Genomic DNA, 24,961 nt, shown 5'->3' on the forward strand with positions numbered 1-24,961 from the left:
GAGCGCCGGAGCCGGCGGCTGGCGGCAGGAAGGGAGGGTCGCGGCGCCCGAGCCGGGCGCGTTCCCCAGCGCCTGCCCTCCGCAGCCGGGCCTGCCCCGGGCGCCGGGTGCGGGTCTCTAACAATGGTGTGGAGCGCCGGCGCGAGCCCCGCGCCCGCCCAGCGGCCGTAGAGGAAGTGGCCGGCCCCGGCGAGGTGGGCAGGGAGACGCCCCCCGCCGCCCGCTCGCCGGAGTTTGCCTGCGCGTCCGGCCTCGCGGGGCCCCGACCCCCGGCTCCCCCCTGGATCGGCGACGGCGGCTCGAGCCCGAGAGCATGGTGCCAGCGCCCGGGTTAATCTAGTTCTCTGCTCGCTCCCTTTTTTTTCCTTCTCCTCGTCTTCCTCCTCCTCCTCTCCCCCCTCCCCTCCTGTCGGTGCCGCCTCAGGGTTCCCGGCGTGTGGGAGTGCAAGTCGCTGCCTCTCCAAGGAGACCGGTTTGTGACCACTGAACAGAACTTGCCCATTGAAAGCAAGCCCGGAACAGCTGGATAATGTCCACTCCGAGCAGATTCAAAAAGGACAAAGAGATCATAGCCGAGTATGAAAGTCAAGTCAAAGGTAAGGGTGGGAGCGGCTGCCTGGCTCCTTTTGTGTGCCTTCTTGTCATTGTGCTCCTGGAGTTGCCTTCCTAACTTGGTGTCTGCGGTGGAGGAAGGTGGTGAGGGGTAGACAGCTCGAGCCCTGGCTGAGCTACGCGGGGCTTCTCGCAAGCCAGTCGCCAGTCCCAGTTCTGGTCCCGTCAAACCCACAGGGAGCTGGAAACCGGGTGACTTCCCCCACTGCCTGCCCACAGCTCCAGTAGGAGAGCGCTGGCTTTAACTTAACCACCGTCGGCTGGGCCGTGTACACGGGAGGCAGCCAGCACTGGTAGATCCTGTCCAGTTATCATCATCCTCCTCATCATTATCCTTTTTAAATGACACCATTGTCACAACATAATTTTTTTTCCTACGGAGTCTTTTGTAAAGTCTGAACACCAAGTGGTCTAAAGCCTCATTGAGTGCAGGCTATTTCAGACATTTACACTGCTCACTATTAATTTATTAGGGTGAGTCCTCATTTTATAAAATAGCTCCCCGAAAGCCTGGCAGTTAAACCCACAGTGACTAGTGGAATCTGACTCCTCTTTTATAATGGGCCAGTATTCAGTGCCATCTTTCACACCCACATGGGAATATTGCTTTATCATTTGCTGGGAGCCACTTGCATGTAAAATGAAGGTTTGAATATTTGAGTAGTAGTTTCAATGCATTTACATGGTCAGCTAATGAAGGAAACCTAATTAAGGTTGATGAGTCATTTTTATTTTCCATGTCTTGTGGTTTAAAAACAATTTTTTTTTTCTCTAACACAAGTATTTTGTTTTGCTGATGAGGTGTTGAATAAACATATATGCTTGTTGGGGTTTTTTTTCTTCCCTTCTCTTTTGTGGTCTCTCAGGGGTAGCTTTCATGCCTGAGACAATGGATGGTGTGTTGGGATATCTGCTGTTCTTTGGCATATTCAATGCAAAGTTCATAAAGATTGTTGTGTAGACACCTGTGTTTGTCTATACACAATAATATGAAAGGGCTGCTGGAAAGGGTATTACTGTACTTGCCTTGGGCAAGGCAGGAGCAGCTTGAGTGTTCTTTTGTGTGGTCAAGTTGTGAAAATGCCTGAGTCCTGTGAGGGGATCCTGTGTGGGAATCCTGTATCACCCGGTGTGAATTCAGACCAGCTCATTATGGCCATGCACAGCAAAAACAATGTGCAAGCTCAGGGACTTAGTTTCCTTTAGGCTGACCATTATAATGGAGTTAAGCTAAACATTGTTCAGGAAACACAGATTTTTATCTGCCTGGAATTAAGATAATTTATACTTACAGGTACATGTTAAGTTGATGTGGAAGTTATATTAGCAGAGGAGTGATTCTTTCATCAGAGCCAGGTAAACTTTCTAATGAGGGTAACCTTTCTTTTCTTAATGAGCCTAACGCAGCCTAAAACCTTTCATTCAAAGGCAGTACTCTTGTTCACAATCCCCATTTCTCTGTGCAGTTTTTTCCACATGGCTCTTTGTGGCAGGTCTTTGCAGGGTGGCGGTCTGGTTTTTCTGCTGCCTGGAGCACTAATTGACAAATGCATTTCCAAGTGATGGTTTGGTTATCTCTGCTCTAAGGTCATTTGGCTCATGATCAAGTCCTTATTTGAAAAATATTCTCTTGATGAATTTCTTCTAGTGTTTGAATTCTGTAGTTATGTGGTTACTTATATGCTTGAGTGTGTAAGCTCTCTACATTGATTAAAAATCAAATGAGATGTGTTGCAATGTGTCTGTCAAATCCAATCTCGGGAAAAATTATGAACATAATGAAAGTGATTTTTGGAACTAATTCTGTCCCACAGGAAGTAACCTTCTCTCTATTTCCTTCAAACCGTCACACACGCAGGAGAACTTAGCCTGCTTTAGGACTCTTCACTGTACCTGCCCTGCCCTGCGTCCTGACTTCACCTCCCCCTGCAATGTTTGCACATTCAGTGTCTAACCTAGATCATTACATCTGTAAGCAAATATGGGAGTAAGGCAATATGGTGACATTGGATCATGTACACATTAACTACCACAAATTCACCTGTACTTCTGGGTAAAATCAAGAAGGGAGTGGGAGAGAAATGACAGGTAAATAGTCCTTTACAGCATGAAGCCAGCTGTCCTGTGCAGGGAGAGTAGGCTCCTTAGTAAGGATAGCCTGGGAGACAAGACTCTGGTTTTCTGTTTACTTCCTGAGTACCTCTTTAAGGGTGAGCTTCTTATCCTCACTCAATGCTAGTCCAGTATTTAAAGATATGTGTTTTTGGAACAACCTATTCTAGCCAGCTACTTCATCTGATAATAAACAGAAGAAACTGGTCTGTTCTGTTGCTGAAGGAAAGCCTGGCTGCGTTGCACTCATTAAGACAGAGGTGTGTTCCCAATAAATAAAGACACATATTGGATTCTGTAGGCAACTTAGTCGTGTGGTTGATTTCAAGAGTCATTTTGATTATATGTAATTTTTTAGCCTTCCAACTTAGAACCTAATACTCTGGAGTATTTTCCTTTCTTACTCTCTCCCATTGTCCCTGATACCAATTGCATTTACCCAAGAATTTCTTCGATCTAAAGGAAAGACTTCAGATATGGAATTTTGCCACTGTGGCTACTTGCACGGGTTTGGGGAACAGACTTCATGGGGCTATTCTCAACTGTGAAAAGAACCAGCCCTGGTGATAATTTGTAATTGTTTGTATAAGTCCATAAATGTATTTAGTTTGTTGTATCATTTTGGTCAAGTCACTTAGCTTCTCTCTGGGTTTTGGCTTTCTTAAAGAAGTTTAGATTCTCTCAATCCTAAGAGTCTTTGAATTTAATAGAAGATATCATATCAGTTTATATTAATCACTTCATAAAATTTTCAAGCTTTTTAAATTTTCTTTTGGCTGCTCTCTTTTGCAGGAATCATCTTTGCTTTCACTTGTTTTTCAGAGTAAGTTCACAAACACTAAAACTGAGTTCTTGGAGAATTAAAATTGTAATACAATAAAGAATACAGAAAAATAATAAACCCACATTCAGAGAAATATAGCGCAGTATTGCAAGACAAAGAATTGGGAATAATACAAGTAGTTAAAGATAGATAGGTTTAAATCAGGGATAAAAAGGAATCCCAAGCAACAATTTAAAAGGAATGTATTAACTAGCAGTAGAGAGACTGGACATTTCATGCCTGTTGGTCAACTTCTCAAAGACTTAGAATCAAGGGGAATCTCTTGTTTGTATGGGCCATTGAAAAGCAAGTTTGTCTGGAAAAGTATATGAAACTCAAACCAGTGGACTGTGCTAGTTGTCAGTATCTCTGGCAAAAAGCTTAGCAGTGGAAGAGATTGAACAATTGGCTAACAGAAGATTTTGAGATTATCTGTGGATTTTGTTTAGTAATCTATGTAATTTTTGTATTCTGCAGCAAAAATATTGTGGAGCTACACATATGGGAATCAAAAGACTCAAAAAACACATTTTATGAGGTGAAACTTATAGATGAGAGGTTGTGTTTGTTTTCAATAACATGTTGTTAGTTGCTAAGAATTGACAGCTATTATTTGCAATATTTTCTAGGGATAGCACCATACTTGTCTACATGCAATATGTACAGAAAGTGCCAAGCAAATCTGTTGTTCTTTGACCACTCTGTTGTCTGAAATATAAACAGTACATTTTGGTAGCAGATGGAACATGAAGAAATGCCAATTTAATTTGATAGGGCCCTATGTCATGCTATAGATTTTAATAGAGAAATTATAAATGTGGCTGTCACTAATGTGGAACCTGAGTCTATATCTAATGTTCTTTCATCTAATCTGGAATAGAAGTGACAACAGTTTAAATTATGAATTAAAACTTAATGGCTGGGAGGGACTTTAAACATTTCTTGTCTAACCCATCCATTTGCATGATGCAGAAAGGTTTAATGAGAGAGTTGCACAATTACCTATGACATACCTAGGACTAGAACCCAGGTCATCTGCTTTTCAGTGGCAGTGATTTACTTTTAGATTCTTCTAAGAAGGAGATAGAACACTTATTTAGACTTTACATTCATTGAAGGACTCATAGTTGGACCTGAGAGAGAGAATAGTAAATCTAGTTCTCTGGATAGGAGTTAATTAAATTGATTAACTATGACCAAGTTGGGTTTTTTTCACCACGATCATTTCAAGGGACCACAATACCCAGGAGGCAGTTCACATGGTAGCCTTTAAGGTCAAGAAAAACAACATGGTGAATAGGTACAAGTGTAATTTGCTTGATGTTTTGGTGAAGCTAATTGCAGCTACTGCAACAAGCCCTCTTAGGTGCTTGAAAACCTGATTAGTTTCATGAACTTCAAAATATATTAAGGAATGGTTTTGGAGAAATTTTTGAGCAAAGCGTGTTCTTCTGAAACATATAAGGGTTGGAGTATAGTACAGAGTGGTAAACCTCAGCGCTAACAATTTACATTGGTTTGTTTACTCTTATGTTATGTCCTGTGTTTAGGAGCCAGATATCTTTAATTCTTTTCCAGGTTTTAGAGTCTTCTTTGTGGATTGGTCAAATCCTTTTTTTCTTTTTTGTGAGACAGAGTGTCACTCTGTTGCCCGGGCTACAGTGCTGTGGCATCAGCCTAGCTCACAGCAACCTCAAACTCCTGGGCTCAAGCGATCCTTCTGCCTCAGCCTCCCAAGTAGCTGGGACTACAGGCATGCACCACCATGCCCGGTTAATATTTTCTATATATTTTTAGGTGTCCAGCTAATTTCTTCCTATTTTTAGTACAGATGGTCTCGCTCTTGCTCAGACTGGTTCTGAACTCCTGACCTTGAGTCATCCTCCCACCTTGGCCTCCCAGAGTGCTAGGATTACAGGCGTGAGCCACCGTGCCGGCCATGGCCAGACCCTTTTTAAATTTCATTCATGCTGCCTAGTTTCACTTCAGTTCAAACAACTAAGAATTAAGGTAAAGAGAAGGGAATAAATTGTATGTCTAATTCGTCTATTTATGTTTTAATAGTTTGAAGGCAGAAATTGAGATTAGAGACAATTACAGGAAGATATTTTTATTTGTCCATCCAGAGTTATTTCTAATTTACTGACAGCATATCTATGCTCTCCTGTTGATATCTCAGAATGGGAAGAAAGAGAACATAGTATTTAGGATCAAGGACTTTAGTGTTAGTCATCTAGCCCTGTTACTAATTAGTTGTGTGACTGCTAAGACTCAAGTTCTTCATCTGTAAAATAGGCATAATAATAGTACTTATAACCTTGTTGTCTTTGTGTGAGGGCTATGAGGTGATTTGTGGAAAGCAATTATCATAGGCTTGGCACAAAATAGTCAATAAATGTTAGTCATTGTTATCTGTTTAATTTGGGGGTTTTTTCTATCTCAACTCTTTCTTGTTACATTCTGATTTAGGTAAATCTTTTGTCATTCAAGTACATAACCACCAATCTTGCTACCCGAATGGCTTCCAAAGTGGGCAAATCTTGAATTATCCTGAGAAAGCACCATGTACTTTTAGAATGGAGTGAGTTTCATAGTGGAATTAAAAAGGGAAATATAGTATGTAAAACAGACAGATCCTCAGCTCTCTTTGTAAGGTGGATTTTATACTGTGTCATTATTGTTTTGTTTTTTTTTTATCCAAGCACAAATAATAAAGCCTAAAAGCACATTTCCTAGCCCTAGGCTGTACGTGTTTGCTTACAACTTTTGTTTTAAATTTTCTCTACCTCTGTTCAGCAATGGTATGTGGAAAATGAAAACTATAGTCCAGTTAATGACTTTTATTTACCTGTGAATAAAAATGATTCTTGTGACATCAGATAAAGTCACTGACTTAATTTCACAGTCTTGAGAAAAATATTTTCTTTTAAAACCAAGGTAGAAATGAAAAACTTTTAACTGCTAATTTGCTTCTGTCTCACTAGAAAGCACTTTAATATTAGAAATCATTGTCGATGTATCTCCCACGCCTCTAGCACAGGACTTTATTAAACATTTATTGATGAGTCCAGTAATGGTTTAGAATAATAATTCCTTTATAGTGCAAATTAACAAGGCGATCATTCAAAATTACCTAGGGTGTCCAATCAAGTATTACCACAAAATTAGTGGAGTGCAAGTCATTTGTAACTTCTTTAGAAATTCACAAAGCTGGAAACAATCTAAGTGTACCACAGTGGGGAATGGTTAACTAAATTCCACTGGTAAATTGTTAACTAAGTTGTATACATGGAATGTTACACGGCCATTAACAGTGGTTTTTGAAGAACACGTTATGATATAGTTAATCATCTTATAATAGTTGGAAAAAGGGAGACTATAAAAAGGATGGTGAACTAATAATTAACGATAATCACAACCGAAGCTGATAGTTATTTAGCACTGACAGTGTGCAAGTCACTGGCGGCTGCTTTGCGTGGTTATACTGAACTTTACATGTCCATAGCAAGCTACAATAATGCAAGGTAGGAGGAATTTCTAGTTATTTTTCCTGCTTGATATGGCTTTTACTTCGTATGTCTTTGGACCATGGTATACCTGGCCCGTGGCTGGTTTTTAGGCTTAATGCAACAATAACCTCACTTTCAACTCCATCCTCTTTGAGGATGGGAGTCTCCAGTCAAGGTAAATCCAAGCAAAGCTTACTTTATGGATTAACGCTCTGATGATCAGATTTGTCCAGGGGACAATTCGAAACTTCTTGTTTGCTTACAACTCATTGATGTACTTTAGTTTTCCCTTGCTTTGACTTTAGCTATGGTGTGTGTGTCTGTGTGTGTGTGTTAGGGAGAGCAAGCTTTCTTTCCTTCCTTCCTTCCTTTCTTTCTTTCTATACATACAGATGAGTACAGAAAATGATTATTTACAATTTAAAGAATAATAGCAAAATGAACACCTGGGTATCAGCTACGCAAGTTAAGAAATAGAACATTACCAGTGTCTTGGAAACCCATATATGCCTCTTTCCTGAAAAATCTCCATTAATCCCACTGCCACCCAACAACAGTTCTGAATTTAGTATTAATCATTCCTTTGTTTTCTTTAAAGCTTTACTATAGTTTTATAGTATTCTTTATAGTTTTGATATATGATGCATTCATATATCAAGTAAGTTTAAAAAATTAGGCTGGGCGAGGTGGCTCATGCCTGAGAACCCCATCTCTCCTAAAAATAGAAAGAAATTAATTGGCCAACAAAAAATATATAGAAAAAATTAGCCGGGCATGGTGGTGTGTGCCTGTAGTCCCAGCTACTCGGGAGGCTGAGGCAGAAGGATTGCTTGAGACCAGGAGTTTGAGGTTGCTGTGAGCTAGGCTGATGCCATGGCACTCTAGCCTGGGCAACAGAGTGAGACTCTGTCTCAAAAAAAAAAAAAAAAAAGTTAGAATAATAGTGTTTGGGCTTGTATAACAAATCTTTATTTTTTAAGGATACACACTGAAGTATTTATGGATGACATGACATCTGGGATTTTTTCAAAATAATCTTGGGGAGGAAGAAATAGGTAGGGACACAGATAAATTAAGATTGGCTATGAATTGATAATTGCATGCACAAGGTTCATTATATTATTCTCTTTATTTTTGCATATATTTCACATTTTTCCTAATACAAACTCATTGGTATTTTGATTGAAACTGTATGAATTTATAAATCAATTAATGGAGAATTGGCATCTATATTTATTCTTTCTACCCATGAATATGAGTATTTCTCCTTTTATTCAGTTGTTTTAAAATATCTTGGAGTTTTATATTTTCTATGTTTTCCTTAGGTTTAATATCCTGATACAATTTTGATACTAATATTCATGAGATCTCTTTTAAAATTGTTTTCTAGATGTTTCTGTTAAACAGAAATGTAGTTTATTTTTGCATATTGGTCTTATATCCAGCCACTTTGCTAGTCTATTATTATTTCAAATATTAGTAGTTTATTCATTTTTTTGTAAACTTTTATTTACAAATAAAAATAATTTTATTTCCTCCTTTATAAACCCTATAGACTTAATTTGTTTGTCTTATATTTTTGATATAAGTAGAATTTTGAGCACAAAATTAATAAAAGTGGCATTGACATTCTTTTCTTATTTTCTGTTTAAAAGGGAATACTTTTAAACTCCTCCTCCCTTGAAGGATGATGATTGTTTTCAATTTATAATATGTACTCTTTATCAGGTTAAATGCAATCTTTTGTATTCCTTGTTTGCTTGTAGTTTTAGTCATTAATAGAGGTTTGAAAGTTATCTTTATTTCCTTTCTGCATCTATTGATATTTTATTTTCTTCTTTAATCTGTTAATATGAGTAATACTTATGGATATTCTAATATTAAACCATCTTTGCATCAAACCTGTTGTCATCATTATATTTTGTGTGCATGGTGTGTATGTTTACATATACAGTTGGATTCATTTTGCAGATATTTAGTATAAAAATACTCTAAATTATTTTTAAAAACTGGTCTGTGGTTTTCCTTCCTGATAATGCCTTTGTCTGGATTCATATCTCAATTTTACTAGCCTCACAAAATAAGTTGGAAAGTATTGCTTTTCTTTCTGTTTTGTAGACTTAGTTTATGTAGATCTAATTATTTTCTTTGCATGAAGAATTTTTTAACTGCTGATGATCAGTTGGCATGATCATTGATTAATCATTTTCTTTTTTACTTATAGGATTATTTATACTTTCTATTTCTTTTTTCTCTTTCATTAAAAAAAAATTCTTTTTTAAATAGACATAGGGTGTCACTGTGTTGCCCAGGCTGGCCTTGAATTACTACTGAGCTCAAGTGATCCTCCTACCTCAGCCTCCTGAGCAGCTGGGATTATAGGTGTGAGCCACTATACCCCGCTTATACTTTCTATTTCTTCTGGAGTCAGTTTTGAAAAATTATATTTTTCTAGAAAGTTATCCATTTTGTATAAGTTTTTAAATATATTGATATAATATTGATGATAGCATTTCCTTATTTTAAAAATATGGGCTGATCTGTATTAAATTTAAAATATTTGTTTTTGCTTCATCTCCTTGCTGAATTTTAAAATGAGTTTGTCTATTCTTGTTAGCTTTTCTTCTCTATTTTGTTGATTTCTTTTTTTCTTTAAGGGAAGCATGGAAATGAGGTTTATTGAGGAGAAAAAGATAGGATTATAGAGCAAGAGCAAGATACAGGTTTACAGAGCTTGACACATATGCCACAGATGACCACTGGACATATTGTCACAGCAGGAAAAGAGCTATTTTGTTGATTTCTGCTCTTACCTTTACTATCATGTTTTGAATTTTCGTTTCTTTTCTTTCTTTTTTTGAAACAGAGTCTCACTCTGTCACCCAGGTCACCCAGTGCTAGAGTGCGGTGGCATCAGCCTAGCTCACAGCAACCACAAACTCCTGGACTCAAGCGATCCTCCTGCCTCAGCCTTCTGAGTAGCTGGGACTCCAGGCACACGCCACCATGCCCGGCTAATTTTTCTATATATTTTTAGTTGGCCAATTAATTTCTTTCTATTTTTCATAGAGACAGGGTCTCGCTCTTGCTCAGGCTGGTCTCTAACTCCTGAGCTCAAGCAGTCCTCCCGCCGGGGCCTCCCAGAGTGCTAGGAGTATAGGCGTGAGCTACCGCGCCTGGCCATATTTTGAATTTTCTTTGAATTTATTCTATTCTTTACCTATTTTCTTGGGTTGGAAATGTAGCTCATTCATTTTTTATCCTTCTTTTCTACTTATAAGCATTTAGAATATAAACATCCTTTAAAAGATAACATTTCCAAGATGAGCACCTTTTCCCTTTTTAACATCAACATTAGAAGCAATAATATTTCTTTTCTTTTCTAACATAATTTTTTTTTTTTTTTTTTTTTTTTTGAGACAAGGTCTCACTCTGTTGCCCCAGCTAGACTGCAATGGTGTCATCATATAGCTCATTGCAACCTCAAACACTGGGGCTCAAGTGATCCATCTGCCTCCTGGCTAATTTTTCTATTTTTTTATAGAGACAGGTTTTCACTATAATCATTATATCTGATATATTGCTTCTAATATAAGCATTATTCCTAACAAAGACATCTGTTCTTCTTCATGAATAAATATTTATAATTCCCTTTAAAGTACCACTTTTACTGCATCTCACAAGTTTTGATATATAAAGTTTATTAAACATTTTTTAATCTTCATAATGGTTACTTCTTTAACCCATGAGGTATGTAAGGGTGTGTGTTTACATTTTTTAAATGTGAGATGATTTTTATTTTCCTTTTAATATAATTACATTGTGAACTGAAAGTCATAGTGTTTGAAATTAGTTGAGGATTATTTCCTCTTTTTCTGTTCTCTGGAGGAGTTCATGTAAGACTGGTATGATCTGATCTTACATGTTTAGTAGAACTTATCTGTAAAATCTTCTGGGTCTGATGTTTTCATCAAGACAAAGAAACAATCTGTCATTCTTCCAAATATTCATATTTCATGATTTACTGACATAAAATTGTTTATAGCATCCTCTGTTTCTTTTTTCTTTTTAATCTCTGCAGGATCTTCAGTTTTGCCTCTTAATCTATTAATAGCAATTGTCTGCATGTATCTTCTCCCTACTTTTCTTTGATTGACTTTGCCAGAGTATGTTTATTAGTCCTTTCAAGGTATTAGATTTTTGCTTCCTTGATTTACTTGTATTTTATTTTCTGTTTCATTAGTTTATCCTTTTATTATTCCTTTCTTTTTACTTTTTTTCTTTTTTTTTCTTTTTTAGAGACAGGGTCTCACTCTTGTGCAGGCTGGAGTGGAGTGGCTATTCACAGGAATAATCATAGTGTTAGTACCTCATATTCCTGGGCTCCAGTGATCCTATTCTCTGCCTCCTGATTAACTGGGACTACAGGCATGTGCCACCATGCCTTTTACGTTTTTGTGAGTGTTTGTTTGCTTATCCTTTTTAAAAGTTCCTATTTCTTTTCTAAGTTCTTATTTTTCTTCTTTCCTAATATAAACATGGAAGGTTATAAAATTTCCTCTAAGTATGGCTTTACCTGCATTCTGTACATTTTATATGTAGTATATTTAATCTTTCAGTTCTATGTATTTTCTGATTTTCATTATGTTTTTTTTCTATGACTCATGATCTGTTTAAAAGTATGTTTTTAAATTTCCAGATATATAGAGTTATTTCAGTTTCTTTTTGGATACTCATTTCAAGCTTAATTGTATTGACATGAGAGAATATCGTTCGATTTTACTGACCTTTTGAAATTTTTTTCTTGACAAGATCTTTTTTTTTTTTTTTTTTTTTTTTTTTTTGAGACAGAGTCTCACTCTGTTGCCTGGGCTACAGTGCCGTGGCATCAGCCTGTCTCACAGCAACCTCAAACTCCTGGGCTCAAGCCATCCTTCTGCCTCAACCTCCTGAGTAGCTGGGACTACAGGCATATACCATCATGCCCGGCTAATTTTTTCTATGTATTTTTAATTGACCAATTAATTTCTTTCTATTTTTAGGAGAGATGGGGTCTCACTCTTGCTCAGGCTGGTTTGGAACTCCTGACCTTGAGTGATTGGCCCTCCTTGGCCTCCCAGAGTGCTAGGATTATAGTCGTGAGCCACCATGCAGGCTGACAAGTTCTTTCTTGAACTATATTTTAAGGCTATAAACCTCAACCTCTGACCCTTCCTATCTCCCTTCCTCTGCTTTATGTCTCCCCGTAGTATTTATTGTGATTTGACCTGATTTTTATGTACTGATTTTATCTTGCTTTTGAGCTTTTGAAGTTCCTTACTTACGTGAAAGCTCGGTGATATTGCTAAAATCATATTTTAAAATTATTTTATCTAGCATCTTAGTTTCAACCAGGCGGGTCATTTAGCAGTATGTATCTACATTTATTATCAGAAGTAGAAGTCTAAATATCCAGTGAGGTTTTTTTTAAGCCCATCAATAATTATAATTATTTTTAATTTATCTAGTGTCTGTTTTAGCAAGAGATCTCTGTAGTATATATAGTTCAAGTTACTATGGGAAGAATAAATCTATGCTTTTTCCTAAAGAGAATCAGGTGCCTCTGGTCCTGGCCATCCAGAATGATATTTATAATCCAAGAGCTATGAAGACTGAGCAGGATGCATTGTACTGGAGAGCAAACAAATGTTACATGAACACTTAAATTCTTCATGTATAGTTTTGTGTCTGCACATGGAAAAATCCAGGATATATGGGTTTTAGGAATGAAAATGTGTAGTATGGATTAGTGAAAGGCTCTGATAAGGGCAGAGCATGAAAACATCCACATTTTTCTGAAAGATCTCAGATATTATTGGATAAGTTCCTGGGTCTTGCTGTTGCAGTCATCCAGAGTGTGGTCTTTCATTCTGCAGTTTGCAGAGGACTTTGCTTTCCTTGTGGAACTGTTTCTACCAGTTTATCCCTTGTGATTTTCTTCTACTCCAAGGTTGGCTGTAGACGCCCTGTGGGGGAGGTGACACCTTCCAGGCTTCTTGGCATCACTGCAGAACCACTGATGTGGTGTAACCAGAATATTTACAAAGGTTCCAGTTCTTTCTTTCTTTCTTTTATTTATTCATTCATTCATTCATTCATTCATTCTCCCTCTGTCTCAAGCATCTAGTCATCCTTAAAGTGCTCTATGTCCCAGTTCCTGGACTGTCATTTCTAACTCCCTTCTCTGTTGGTCTGTGAAAGACCTGTGGACTTTCACCCTTGGCTTTTATTGTTCTGAAGGTGTGGCTTGCAAAAGCAGCTCCCTCCTACTGACCTCCAGCAATTAAGATAGAACAATAGGTGTCTGCTTATCTTAAGTCAGACTTTTTTCACTTCTGAAGACATCCAAGTTTTAGTCTGGCTGTGAAATTAGCATGTTTTAACAATAGAATTAAGCCTTTAAACAGTGTGTACCGAGGAGAGGGAGTAGGAAGAAGTCAATTTGTTTTAGGTATGTAATGGCTGTGTGCATTGCCTTTTGATGTCTCCTCCGTGCAGCTCAGGAAAGTTCTCTTTCCAGGATCGGTGATAGCTTTATCCTTGTGCTCATATTGATTGCCTGCTGTTCAAGTACAGTTCAGTCCAATTATAATCCCCGAGCACCAGCAGAAAGTCCAGAACTAAGTGAGCTAAAGGTTTGATCATTGTTGCAGTACTGAGTTCTGTCGGTTCCCTGTCCTTAGAGGAAAGGTAGGTTTGGGAAAAAAAAAAAAAAGTAGGTAAAAAGAGCACCTTTTTAGAAGGTGCAGGTTGAGCAGCACTGCTTTCTTTGGCTGACCCCAGGGCTGTGATTAATTTGTTCTCATTTCCTTGGCTGTGCCCAGTTTCTATCTTTATTTTCGTCGTTACAGACAACGTAGGCATCTTTGCTAATAGTGCGGCAGAGAAAGCTGGTAGGCTTTGAAAATTTAGAAAGAATTTGTTAGTTTTTGTGTCCCTTAGAAAAAAGTTTTCTGAGTACAGTATTATCAAAAAGGAAAGTTAATGACTGCCTTTTCAAATGGTCACTTCATTTTTAACTGAACTTCTATTGCAATTGTATTGATAGCGTTTATGGAAACTCTCAAATGTGTCACCAAAAGTCTATATTTGAAAGATTTCCAAACTGTGTTTTTCTAGAGTTTAAAGTTTTAATTATATACATCTATCTGAATTCTCCAAATACCTAATCTACAAATAAATATCTTCTTTGAAACTGGAAACTGTTTCCCTGCAGTTGGGCTCTTTTCTGTCAGACATCTCATTTCTTCCAGTGGTCTGGGAATTGCCTCGTGGAATAATGTACAGAAAGTATTGTGCAGCGCGCAACACGATAAAAATGACTTTTTTATCTTTGTGGCCATTAGTCTCTTGGGTGTTTCTGTTATTCTCATAATGTCATAATGCCCCATTTTCAAATACTGCATAGCACTTGAAATAAGCACACTTGCTTAGATTTACATATGTTTCACGTAGCATAGTAGTTTGTATTGTTACTGAAATACAATGGCACTTGTCCGGGAGGCCAACGCGTGGTTTGGGGAGGAAGAAAGAGGAGTTTTATTACTTTGCCTGCCAGCAAAGGAGGAGGATGGAGACTCCTGTCTGAAATGCCATCATCCTAATAATAAGCAGAAATACAGAACTTTTAAAGGATGGGTTCTCAGTTTCAGGCAATTACTGTTCACCGACAGTTGATGACTCCACTGATGACAATCTCAGTGACCTCCACCCAGGACCTCCCTTTACCAGGTCTGGGCTGAGCCCTCTCCTTCAGCACAAATAATAATAAAAGACTTACCCTGCCCCTCCCAACCACTGGCCTGGGGCAGGGATGCAGGTTTTCCTTCACAAAAAGGAGTGGAGGATGTTTTAAAAGATACAGAAAATATTTTTTTCCATCTGTTACATATTCCCCACTCTAAATATTTCCCCTCCATAGCTATGGGAGGAGGGGTGACTGCTCTGTTATGATATCATGGCCTCAGACGTCAGACTGATGGGGTCTGAATCCCTGGCCACTTTATGGCAGTTTAACTCTGGGCAAGTTACTTAATCTCATCCTGCTCCAGAGTATGGTGGCTCACACCTGTAAACCTAGCACTGTGGGAGGCCGAGGCGGGCGGATCACTCAAGGTCAGGAGTTCGAAACCAGCCTGAGCCAGAGGGAGACCCCGTCTCTACTATAAATAGAAAGAAATTAATTGGCCAACTAATATATATAGAAAAAATTAGCCGGGCATGGTGGTGCGTGCCTGTAGTCCCAGCTACTCAGGAGGCTGAGGCAGGAGGATTGCTTGAGCCCAGGAGTTTGAGGTTGCTGTGAGCTAGGCTGATGCCATGGCACTCACTCTAGCCTGGGCAACAAAGTGAGACTCTGTCTCAAAAAAAAAAAAATAAACTGTTACAGCAAGTGTTAAGTGCGTAGTCCCGAGGACACAGAGCGGCACAAGGAGTTTCGTAGAATCAAAGTTTATTCGCCAGTGGGCTCACAGGGGCCTCGCCACCAAATTCTGAGCCCCATCTACCTGATTTTTCCCACTTCTATTAAGTTGGGGTGGTCCGAGGGTGGGGTCTCAGATGGCTGCTGTGCCAAGTAATAGATGGGGGTTTTCCTTATCAAACTAGTGATAATAATGGTAGCTACCTCAGCATTGTTGAGAAAAGTAGAGTGTTGGACAGACTGTCACACAGAAGTGCTGTTAAAATAGGTGAGCGTATTACCACTTTTATAAACTCTGGTTCTGAAAGCAATAATAATAAATTTTAAGTTGCTAAAACACTTAGTAGCCAGGAGGAGACTAAGGAGAACAGGGGGACTAAATGTAATGCAGTATCCTAGATGGGATTCTGGGATAGGAAAAGGACATTGAGTAAAAACTAAGAAAATTCAAATAATGTATGGACTTTAATTTTTAAAAATTTAGTAACTGGGAAAATAAAAAGTTTTCTATTTTTAAAAAATCTCACTTATGTAACTTTATGGTTATAAAAAAACTTGTTGGCTAAGGTACAGACTTGATAAGGCAGAAAATGGAAGTTCTCCCTTTTCCAGAGATAGCCACTTTAAATGGTTTGTAGTACATCCTTCAGTGGCATCATTTGTATTTATATTTATCATATTTAATCTATTTATTGATTTATTGAACAAATGAGATCATTTGCAGAATAGTCAATAAAGACTTTTTTGTTGTTGTTATTTTTGAGACAGAGTCTCACTCTGTCACCCTAACTAGAGTGCAGTGAGATCATAGCTCACGGCACCCTCAAACTCCTGGGCTCCAGGGATATTCCTGCCTCAGCCTCCTGAGTACCTGGGACTACAGGCATGCACCACCATGCCCGGCTAATTTTTCTATTTTTTTTGTAGAGATAGGGTCTTGCTCTTGCTCAGGCTGGTCTCGAACTCCTGATCTCAGTGATCCTCCTGCCTCAGCTTCCCAGACTGCAAGGATTACAGGTGTGAGCCACTAGGCCCAGCCAATAAAGACTTTTTATTTCTTTTTTGCTCAACAATATGTCATCTATACCAGTGCTACTTAGATGTGGTCCATAAACCAGTGCTGGTTAACAAACTACTCATTATCAGTCCATGAGGAGATAAGGTAAATCATGATACTCTTTTCCTTATCCAGAAAATCTTGCTATAAACCAGCAAAACTAAACAGTGCTTAGTGATGTGATGCTTTAGATTCTGGCCCAGTCTCCTTATTGTATTGCAGATCCATAATGAACAGTTCACCAGCCTTCATTTGAGTAGTACTGATCTGCACCATTTCATATAAATATATAAAGAGCTGCCTTATCTCTTTATTGGCTATTACTATTACTTATTTTTCTTTGTCGATTTATCCATAGAAACAAGATTGTTCTTCAAATGGAACAGTGGTAGCATTTACCAGTGGCCATCTCTGTACTTTAATATTCATCAGTTTCAGTGATTGGGCTTCCTTTTAAGAGCTTGGAATCTTGGATGAAGCCAATTCTAGTTATGGCTACTCTGGAACCTGAGTTTTTTAATCTAAAAAATGGGTATGATGATCACATCTATTTTATAAGATTGTTGTGATAATTAAATGAGCTCATATCTGCAAAGAGTTTAGCATTGCTTTTGACATGTAGTAAGGGCTCAATTAACAGTGAGTTGCTACATTGTTTACTACTACCAGAAGTATGTCTTAGTGACAATTTTTTTTAAATTTAAAGCTCATTCATCTCCAAAGAGGTTGAAATAACTTAACAGATTTAAATCCTACAAAACAAACACTAAAAATGTGGATTTTAATGGTTCTTTAAAAAAGCATTAGGAAACACTCTCCTAGACATTGGCCTAGGCAAAGAATTTATGAAGAAGTCCCCAAAGGCAATCACAGCAGCAACAAAAATAAATGGGACATGATCAAACTAAAAAGCGTCTGCACAGCCAAAGAAATAGTCATGAAAGTAAACAGACAACCTACAGAATGGGAGAAAATTTTTGCATCCTACGCATCTGATAAGGGGCTGATAACTAGAATATACTTAGAACTGACGAAAAAAAAATCAAATAACCCTATCAAAAAGTGGGCAAAGGATATGAACAGAAACTTTTCTAAAGAAGACAGAAGAATGGCCAACAAACATATGAATAAATGCTCAACATCTCTAATCATCAGGGAAATGCAAATGAAAACCACAATGAGATATCACTTAACTCCAGTGAGAATGGCCTTTATCAAAATATCCCCAAACAATAAATGCTGGCGTGGATGCAGAGAGAGAGGAACACTCCTACACTGCTGGTGGGACTGCAAACTAGTTCAACCTCTGTGGAAAGCAATTTGGAGATACCTTAAAGCGATACAAGTGGATCTACCATTTGATCCAGCAATCCCATTACTGGGCATTTACCCAAAAGATCCAGTGACACTCTACAAAAAAGACACCTGCACTCGAATGTTTATGGCAGCACAATTCATAATTGCAAGGCTGTGGAAACAGCCCAAGTGCCCATCAATCCAAGAATGGATTAATAAAATGTGGTATATGTATACCATGGAGTACTATTCAGCTCTAAGAAACAACGGTGATACAGCACATCTTATATTTTCCTGGTTAGAGCTGGAACCTATATTACTAAGTGAAGTATCCCAAGAATGGAAAAACAAGCACCACATATACTCACCAGCAAACTAGTATTTTTTTTTTTTTTTTTTTTTTGTTTTTTTTTTTGTTTTTGTTTTTTTTTTTTTTTTTGTTTTTCTTTTAAAACAGGAAGTCTCCAAGTAAAGCAAACTAGTATTAACTGAGCAGCACCTAAGTGGACACAGAGGAACTATAGTAATAGGGTATTGGGCAGGTGGGAGGAGGGAAGGAGGCAGGTGTATACATACATAATGAGTGAGATGTGCACTATCTGGGGGATGGTCATACTGGGAACTCAGACTTGTTGGGGGAGGGGGGTAAAGGGCAATTTTTGAAAGCTTAAAATTTGTACCCCCATAATATGCCAAAAAAAAAAAAAAAAAAGCAGTAGGAGACATTTAGCCAATCACCAGAATCTATACTTTGTCCAATGTTAAAAAGAATTGTCTTGGTAGACTTCCTATGACATTTAGCTACAAAGAAATACTTTGTTATAATTTCTTATGTCATCATTGTTAGAAAACCTTGAGGGCTAATGAATTCTACTTAGTACTATTGTAATACAGGGAGAGGGAATATTGCAATAAGGAGACTACTCTGACCATAAGATCTGCAAGTGCCTCCTTAATTTTAAGTGATGTCAGTAGCTTGAAAAAGTCAGACAACTTCATTATTCTCTTAATATCGGATGTTGATTTCTCCATTGATATTAGTAAGATGTAGTTTCAGTATAATTTTCAGAAAAGTGAATTGCTATGATTTTGTTGTTGTTGTTAGTATTGTAGCTATGGGTGTGGATTGCTCTACCATTAACCCATGTTAGTTGTCCGTGAAGAGTTGCCAGAAATAAATCATCTACCAAACAAATGAAAAGAACCAATAGTTATTCCATCTGGCTGTCGAAGGCATAATGCTCTCATTTGCTTCCAGATAGGATATATACATATGGTATCTTCGTCTGTTTTGTGCTGCTATAACAGAATACCACAGCTTGGGTGATGTATAACGAACAGAAATTTATTGGCTCACAGTTCTCAATGCTGAGAAGTCCAAGCTGGAGGGGCTGACATTTGACAAGGGTCTTCTTGGTGCTTTCATCCCATGGCAGGATGGCAAAGAGAGGACGAGAAAGAGAGTAAGAGAGGGTCAAACCCATCCTTTTATAAAGAACCCACTCCCACAAAAATGGAATTAATCTATTCATGAGGGTGAAGCCCTCATGGCTTCTAGACTCATACTGTTGATCTGATGCAAAATGCCTGGTGTGCTGTATAAATGTTTACCAGTTACAATATAAATGTTGCCAGGGGTTCTTAATATTACTGTCTGCAGTACCAGCAGCCAATATTTACAGTGTATTCTTTTTAAGGGAGGTCATATTTGTGTCACATTACAGCTGGGGAAAATAAAACTCAAAACTTAGAAACTTGAAGTATTTTCCCCACGATCACACAGCTGCCAAAGGAGGGAGCAACCAGGATTCAAACCTGTGCTCCAGCCAGCCTGCAGAAGCACATAAGGACGCCACCTTAAAAACGTGAAATGCTTAGATTGCATGTCATTTACTTTGTTTAAACTTCCAAAAAATAGTAAGAATGATTGCCATTTTTGTCTTAATACAGAGTTTTGTCTTAATACAGAGATTTTTGTCTTAATTAAGACATTTTTGTCTTAATACAGAGTTTGTGTCAGTTCAAATATTAAATAAAAGTATGTATTTTTTGTTGTTCAACGATTATGTGCTAACATTAAACTGTTGCTTTATTTTTCCCTCAATGGTTACTAAGATGAGGAAGCTCTTGGTGTAGCTGCCTCTTTATGTGCATTAGAAAAGGCAGTTAGGGGAGAAATTTGTTTTTAAAATCCTAAACTGGAATGAATACTCTTGCTAAATGAGGTGCTCTCTTACTGGGCATAAGAGTCCCTGCCTCCGCTCCTTTGTCACTCCCTCCTATGGCTTTGCCAGTTTCCAAGTGAAGAGGCCCCCTATCTTGATTTTCTTGGGAAAAAGTTGTGTCTCTGGCTTGTTGGCTTGACTTTATTTAAGGCCTCACTTTTTGTTGTTCTTCCTGTTTGAAAGGTTCTAGGGCTTCAGGAGGGACCGCTTACTCTGATCAGAATCACCTGGAAGGCTGGTTTAAGTGATTTGCTGGACCCCACCCTAAGCCCCCAATTTGCATTTCTAACAAGTTTCCTGGAGATGTTGATATGGTATGTTAGGAACCACACTTTGGGAACTGAACCATTGTTGTAAAAATCAAAGCAATTTTGTAACTTCCATAAATTAGCCAATTTAGATGCTAATTTTCCTCCCCATTTCCCTAAGATCTTACCTTTCTTACAATTGCTTTCAATTCCTGTAAATGGACATCAAATTGTGGCACTTTAAGACTGTAGAAAGTGCATGCAGCCCCCTGCTTTTTTGCTTTTGCCATTTTTCCTTCATTTTCACATTTTGTCACTTTCTCGAATTATAAAGAGCCTTTTCACATCACACCTGGGAAAATTGAAAACTAAAGTGGGAGCATGATGAACCTTTGAGGAATAAAGCTTCAATTTCCCTGCAAATCTGCATGTGCTTTTGAACTAAGGAAAAAGAAGACCGGGCAGTATACCCTGCACAGGGCCTCCACTACCACACTTCAGTTTCCTAGTCTCTACCAACTCTTAGGACAGTCATCAGGCTTAGCACCTGGTGCTGGAACAGCTGAAGTGCAAGTTTCCTGTGGGTTATGGCTCATGCAAATCAGGGTAAGGATAGAAATTTTTCTCTAAATAGGACATCTTATGTTTCATCAGAGCGTTCATTTGATTTTTGTTTGTTTGTACCCTTGGTCTACCGACAATTCATTAAATTGCTTTTGCAGTAGTTGCATGGGAACTACACCTTATGTTAGGGTTAGGATCTCAATTCAGACAATGGGGAGAAAGAATTACCCTTGAAAATCCCCATGTCACCAAGAAGTACATCTGTTAGGTAGACAGTAAGGGATTCCGGGTTTCCTAGGGACGAAAATAGGTGTTATTGCCCCTATCTTGGTCCTGCCCAACCCTAATTCTCCATACCTGGAGGAGGGAGTACCCTACGAATCTGCCAAACAGAACTTGGCGCACCAACTGCAAAAGAATGCAGAGGACTCTCTAGCCCACAGGCCAAGCAGCATGTTTCCAGAAAGTGACCTAGAACCCACATGTGTAATTAAGGCTCAGGTCATGTGACTCCCAACTGTCCAATCAAAGTGGTTCCATGGTGACCTCTGAACCACGAGGGAGGTCCCTATCCAGGAATTATAAGATAAGGTGAAGAGCAGTACCAAGCACCAGCGCTCTCTCTCTTTGCCCTTCATTTGACTTTCTCTTTGCTGCTATAGTGGGTCTGGTCGTCATCTGTGGCGTATGTACCATGCTCTGCAAACCTATGTTTTTTTTTTTTTTTTTTGAGACAGAGTCTTACTCCGTTGCCTGGGCTAGAGTGCCGTGGCATCAGCCTAGCTCACAGCAACCTCAAACTCCTGGGCTCAAGCAATCCTTCTGCCTCGGCCTCCCGAGTAGCTGGGACTATAGGCATGCGCCACCATGCCCGGCTAATTTTTTCTATATATTTTTAGTTGTCCAGCTAATTTCTTTATATTTTTAGTAAAGACGGGGTCTCGCTCTTGCTCAGGCTGGTCTCGAGCTCCTGAACTCAAACCATCCTCCCGCCTCGGCCTTGGCTTCCCATAGTGTTAGGATTACAGGCTAGAGCCACTGCGCCCGGCCTGTAAACCTCTATCTTGCCCTTGCCCTATAATCCTATCTTTCTCTCCTCAATAAACCTCATTTTCATGCTTGCCTAACTTTGGTGTGTCTAATCATTCTTTGGCCATGAGCACGCGAAGAACGACATTTCATACTGAAACCTGAAAGCTCAGAAACCAGAGATTTACTTAAGTTCCTCTTTGCTTATAGGCTATGGCGTCACACTCCCATGTGGCCATCATCCGGTTGAAAGGGGGAAAGCATATTGGGGAAAATAGGATTTTGTTCTCCCCTCCCCATCCCTTCCAAGTAAACACAGACATGTAGCTAAACTCAAATGTGCTTGTGCTGTGACTCTTTTATATTGTTAAGATATGGAAACATTTGATTTGGGGTCACTGGATTAATTTTTTGTTAAGGGATAGGGTCTCCACTCTATTGCCCAGGCACAATTAATTATAGCTCACTGCAGCCTCATACTTCTGGGCTCAAACAGTCCACCTACTTCAGCCTCCTGAATAGCTGGGACTACAGGTGTGCACCACCTCATCCTGCTATTTTTTTTTTTTTCATATTTTTTTAAAGACAGGGTCTCTCCATGTTTCCCAAGGCTGGTGTTGAACTCCTGGCCTCAGCTGATTCTCCTGCCTTAGTCTCCAAAGTCTCCTAACTGGTATGCAAGATATGAACCTTGTAAAATTTTTTTACAGTCATACTGGAATTATGTATCATATGTTCATCCATTCAACAAACATGTATTGAATACTTTTTGTATACTTCCTAAGGCCAAGGAGTTTTGTTGTTGTTGTTGTTGTTGTTTTTATCATGGTGCTTAATTTGTCCTAACACTAGTTGCTCAGGCTGGTTTGTTGAATGAATAATTAGAGAAACACAGTCTACCCTTTTTGCAGTCAGTGTCCTAGTTTTAGAGATGGAGAAATAAACAAAGATTTGTTATATAGTGTGTTAGAGATGTCTAAAACTTATGGGAACATTGTGGAGGAAGACATTAGTTTTGCCTGGAGGAGTACGATACACCATGGGAGAGACATTTGAGCTAGACTTTGATGGACGACTAGGAGTTTCCCAGGAAAGGAAGGGTATTCCAGGTGGAGGGAAGACTTCCTCAAATGATTCTAGTGTGTTTCCTTTTTAGGAATCATTAGCATAGTGTTTTCAGTGCTTTGAGCAGAATAATGAGAGATAAGAATGGAGGTAATGCTAATCGTAGTTAATAGCTATTGGGCATATATTATGTGCCTGGCAGTATAAGTGAACTTTACACACATGATTTTATTTAAATCTCTTTAAAAAACACCGGAAGTGTAGACACTGCTAATACCATGTTCCAAATTAGAAAACTGAGGAAAATTTATATTGCCAAAGATGATATAGCTAGTGAGATGACAACCATTATGTTTTATACCTTCCTCGAATGCCTTGTAGGCAATTAGACATTATGGACAGTAGGGAGCCACTGAAGGTGATATAGTTACCTGCAAGTGTGTAGGATAGATTTAAAAACCCTAAGTGGAGGGAGGCCAGTTTAAAAGTCTTCTTGTACTCTTCAGTAGCATGTTGAGGGCCTCAGTTCTGTCCTTGAGCTTGAGCAATATGAAGCAGGTGTAAGAGGTGTAATCAAAAAGACTTGATCAGCTGGGTGTTGTGGTTTGTGGTTATAATCTTAGCCACTTGGGAAGCTGAATCAGGAGAATTGCTTGAAGCCAGGAGTTCGAGGCTGCAGTGAGTTTGATGGGGCCACCGTACTCCAGCCTGGTGGAGATTATGGACACACAATGATGTGCTGGAAGAGAATGTCATTTGATTTTTATGGTCTCCTTTTAAACCTTTTGTGTGTATAATATCTAAAATATATTAGAATATGACATGTATATAATTTGTAAATATAGAAATAGACACACATAGAGTTTATGCTCATTTTTTCTATATTGGGGTGTGCCATCATAATAGTTTGGCGACTGCTGACACAAACATATCCAAGAGATGTACCACCCATCCACAGGTAAGTAAGCCACTGGGGCAAGAAAGATAGAAGAGATGAGGTGAGGAAGATGACCACCTTGCTCTTTTACTTCTGCAGGTGATCGTTATAAGTTCTTTCTCTTTTGAACCATAATTATTGAATAACCCAGAACATTTTTAAAATTCAGGATAAAGGTACTAAAGGGAAAACGGTATGCCTTTCCTGTGAGAAGATTCTGTTCTAATCTGTCGTTGGCATTGGAAAATGTTACAAGTGGAATGGATCGATAATAAGATCATCTAATCCAACTTCTTCCCACCCATCTGGAATCTCAGACGAGTGAATCCTTTGAGAAGTATGCAGCCCCATTCTTCACAAGGAAGTTTGGACAGATGAATTGGTACAGTTCTTCTTTTTACAAGGCACACTCTGCTTCCATATATGCAACTTTTAAACATCTCCTCCCTTTTAAACAGTTACAGAACCCGTAACACTCTAAGTGGTGCTTTGCAGTTTTCCAAGATAAGGTATAGCCACAATTGTTGCTCACACCTCTTATGGAGTGGGCAGGCATATGTTTGTTCTGATTAAATGAGTGAGGCAGTTGAGACTGTAGTCCAGTGGAAGAGCATCCTAGTTATTTTCCCCATAAGCATTGCCACGCCTGAGTTGTGCATTCTGTAAAGAAGCATTGTAGTAACAGGAGTCAGCTGACTGTTCTGGTTCTGCCACTTTCTAGTAACAAGACTGTGGGCAAGTTACCTTGCTTCTCTGAGCTTATTCTCCAGCTCATCTATGAAGTAGGAATAACACCGCCCACCTCAGAGTGGAAGACTAAAGAAGATAATTCTTGTTAAGTTGTTGTATAAGCTTGGCTTAGAGCTAGGTATGCAACAAATGTAAATTCTTGCTTTTCTTATCTTGATTTTTAAGTTTTAAAAATCCTTATACTGGCCGGGCGCGGTGGCTCACGCCTGTAATCCTAGCACTCTGGGAGGCTGAGGAGGGCCGATCGCTCAAGGTCAGGAGTTCAAGACCAGC

The 24,961-nt window shown here is 38.8% G+C and overlaps 1 protein-coding gene across 2 annotated transcripts in view; it reads left to right on the forward strand.

Annotated features, from left to right (window-relative positions):
• The first annotated feature begins 207 nt into the window (after positions 1–207).
• SRGAP1 (SLIT-ROBO Rho GTPase activating protein 1) overlaps positions 208–24,961 on the forward strand; it is a 269,594-nt gene continuing 244,840 nt past the window's right edge. Inside the window, exon 1 of one of the 2 annotated variants that reach the window (XM_012782378.3) lies at positions 208–596. In XM_012782378.3, the coding sequence (XP_012637832.2) occupies positions 530–596 (67 nt within the window). In that variant the 5' untranslated portion in view covers positions 208–529. The remainder of the gene's footprint in view (positions 597–24,961) is intronic. The other variant, XM_012782379.3, reaches the window with a different exon arrangement.

The sequence above is a fragment of the Microcebus murinus genome, chromosome 10, assembly GCF_040939455.1.
Source record: "Microcebus murinus isolate Inina chromosome 10, M.murinus_Inina_mat1.0, whole genome shotgun sequence".
Lineage (NCBI taxonomy): Eukaryota > Metazoa > Chordata > Mammalia > Primates > Cheirogaleidae > Microcebus > Microcebus murinus.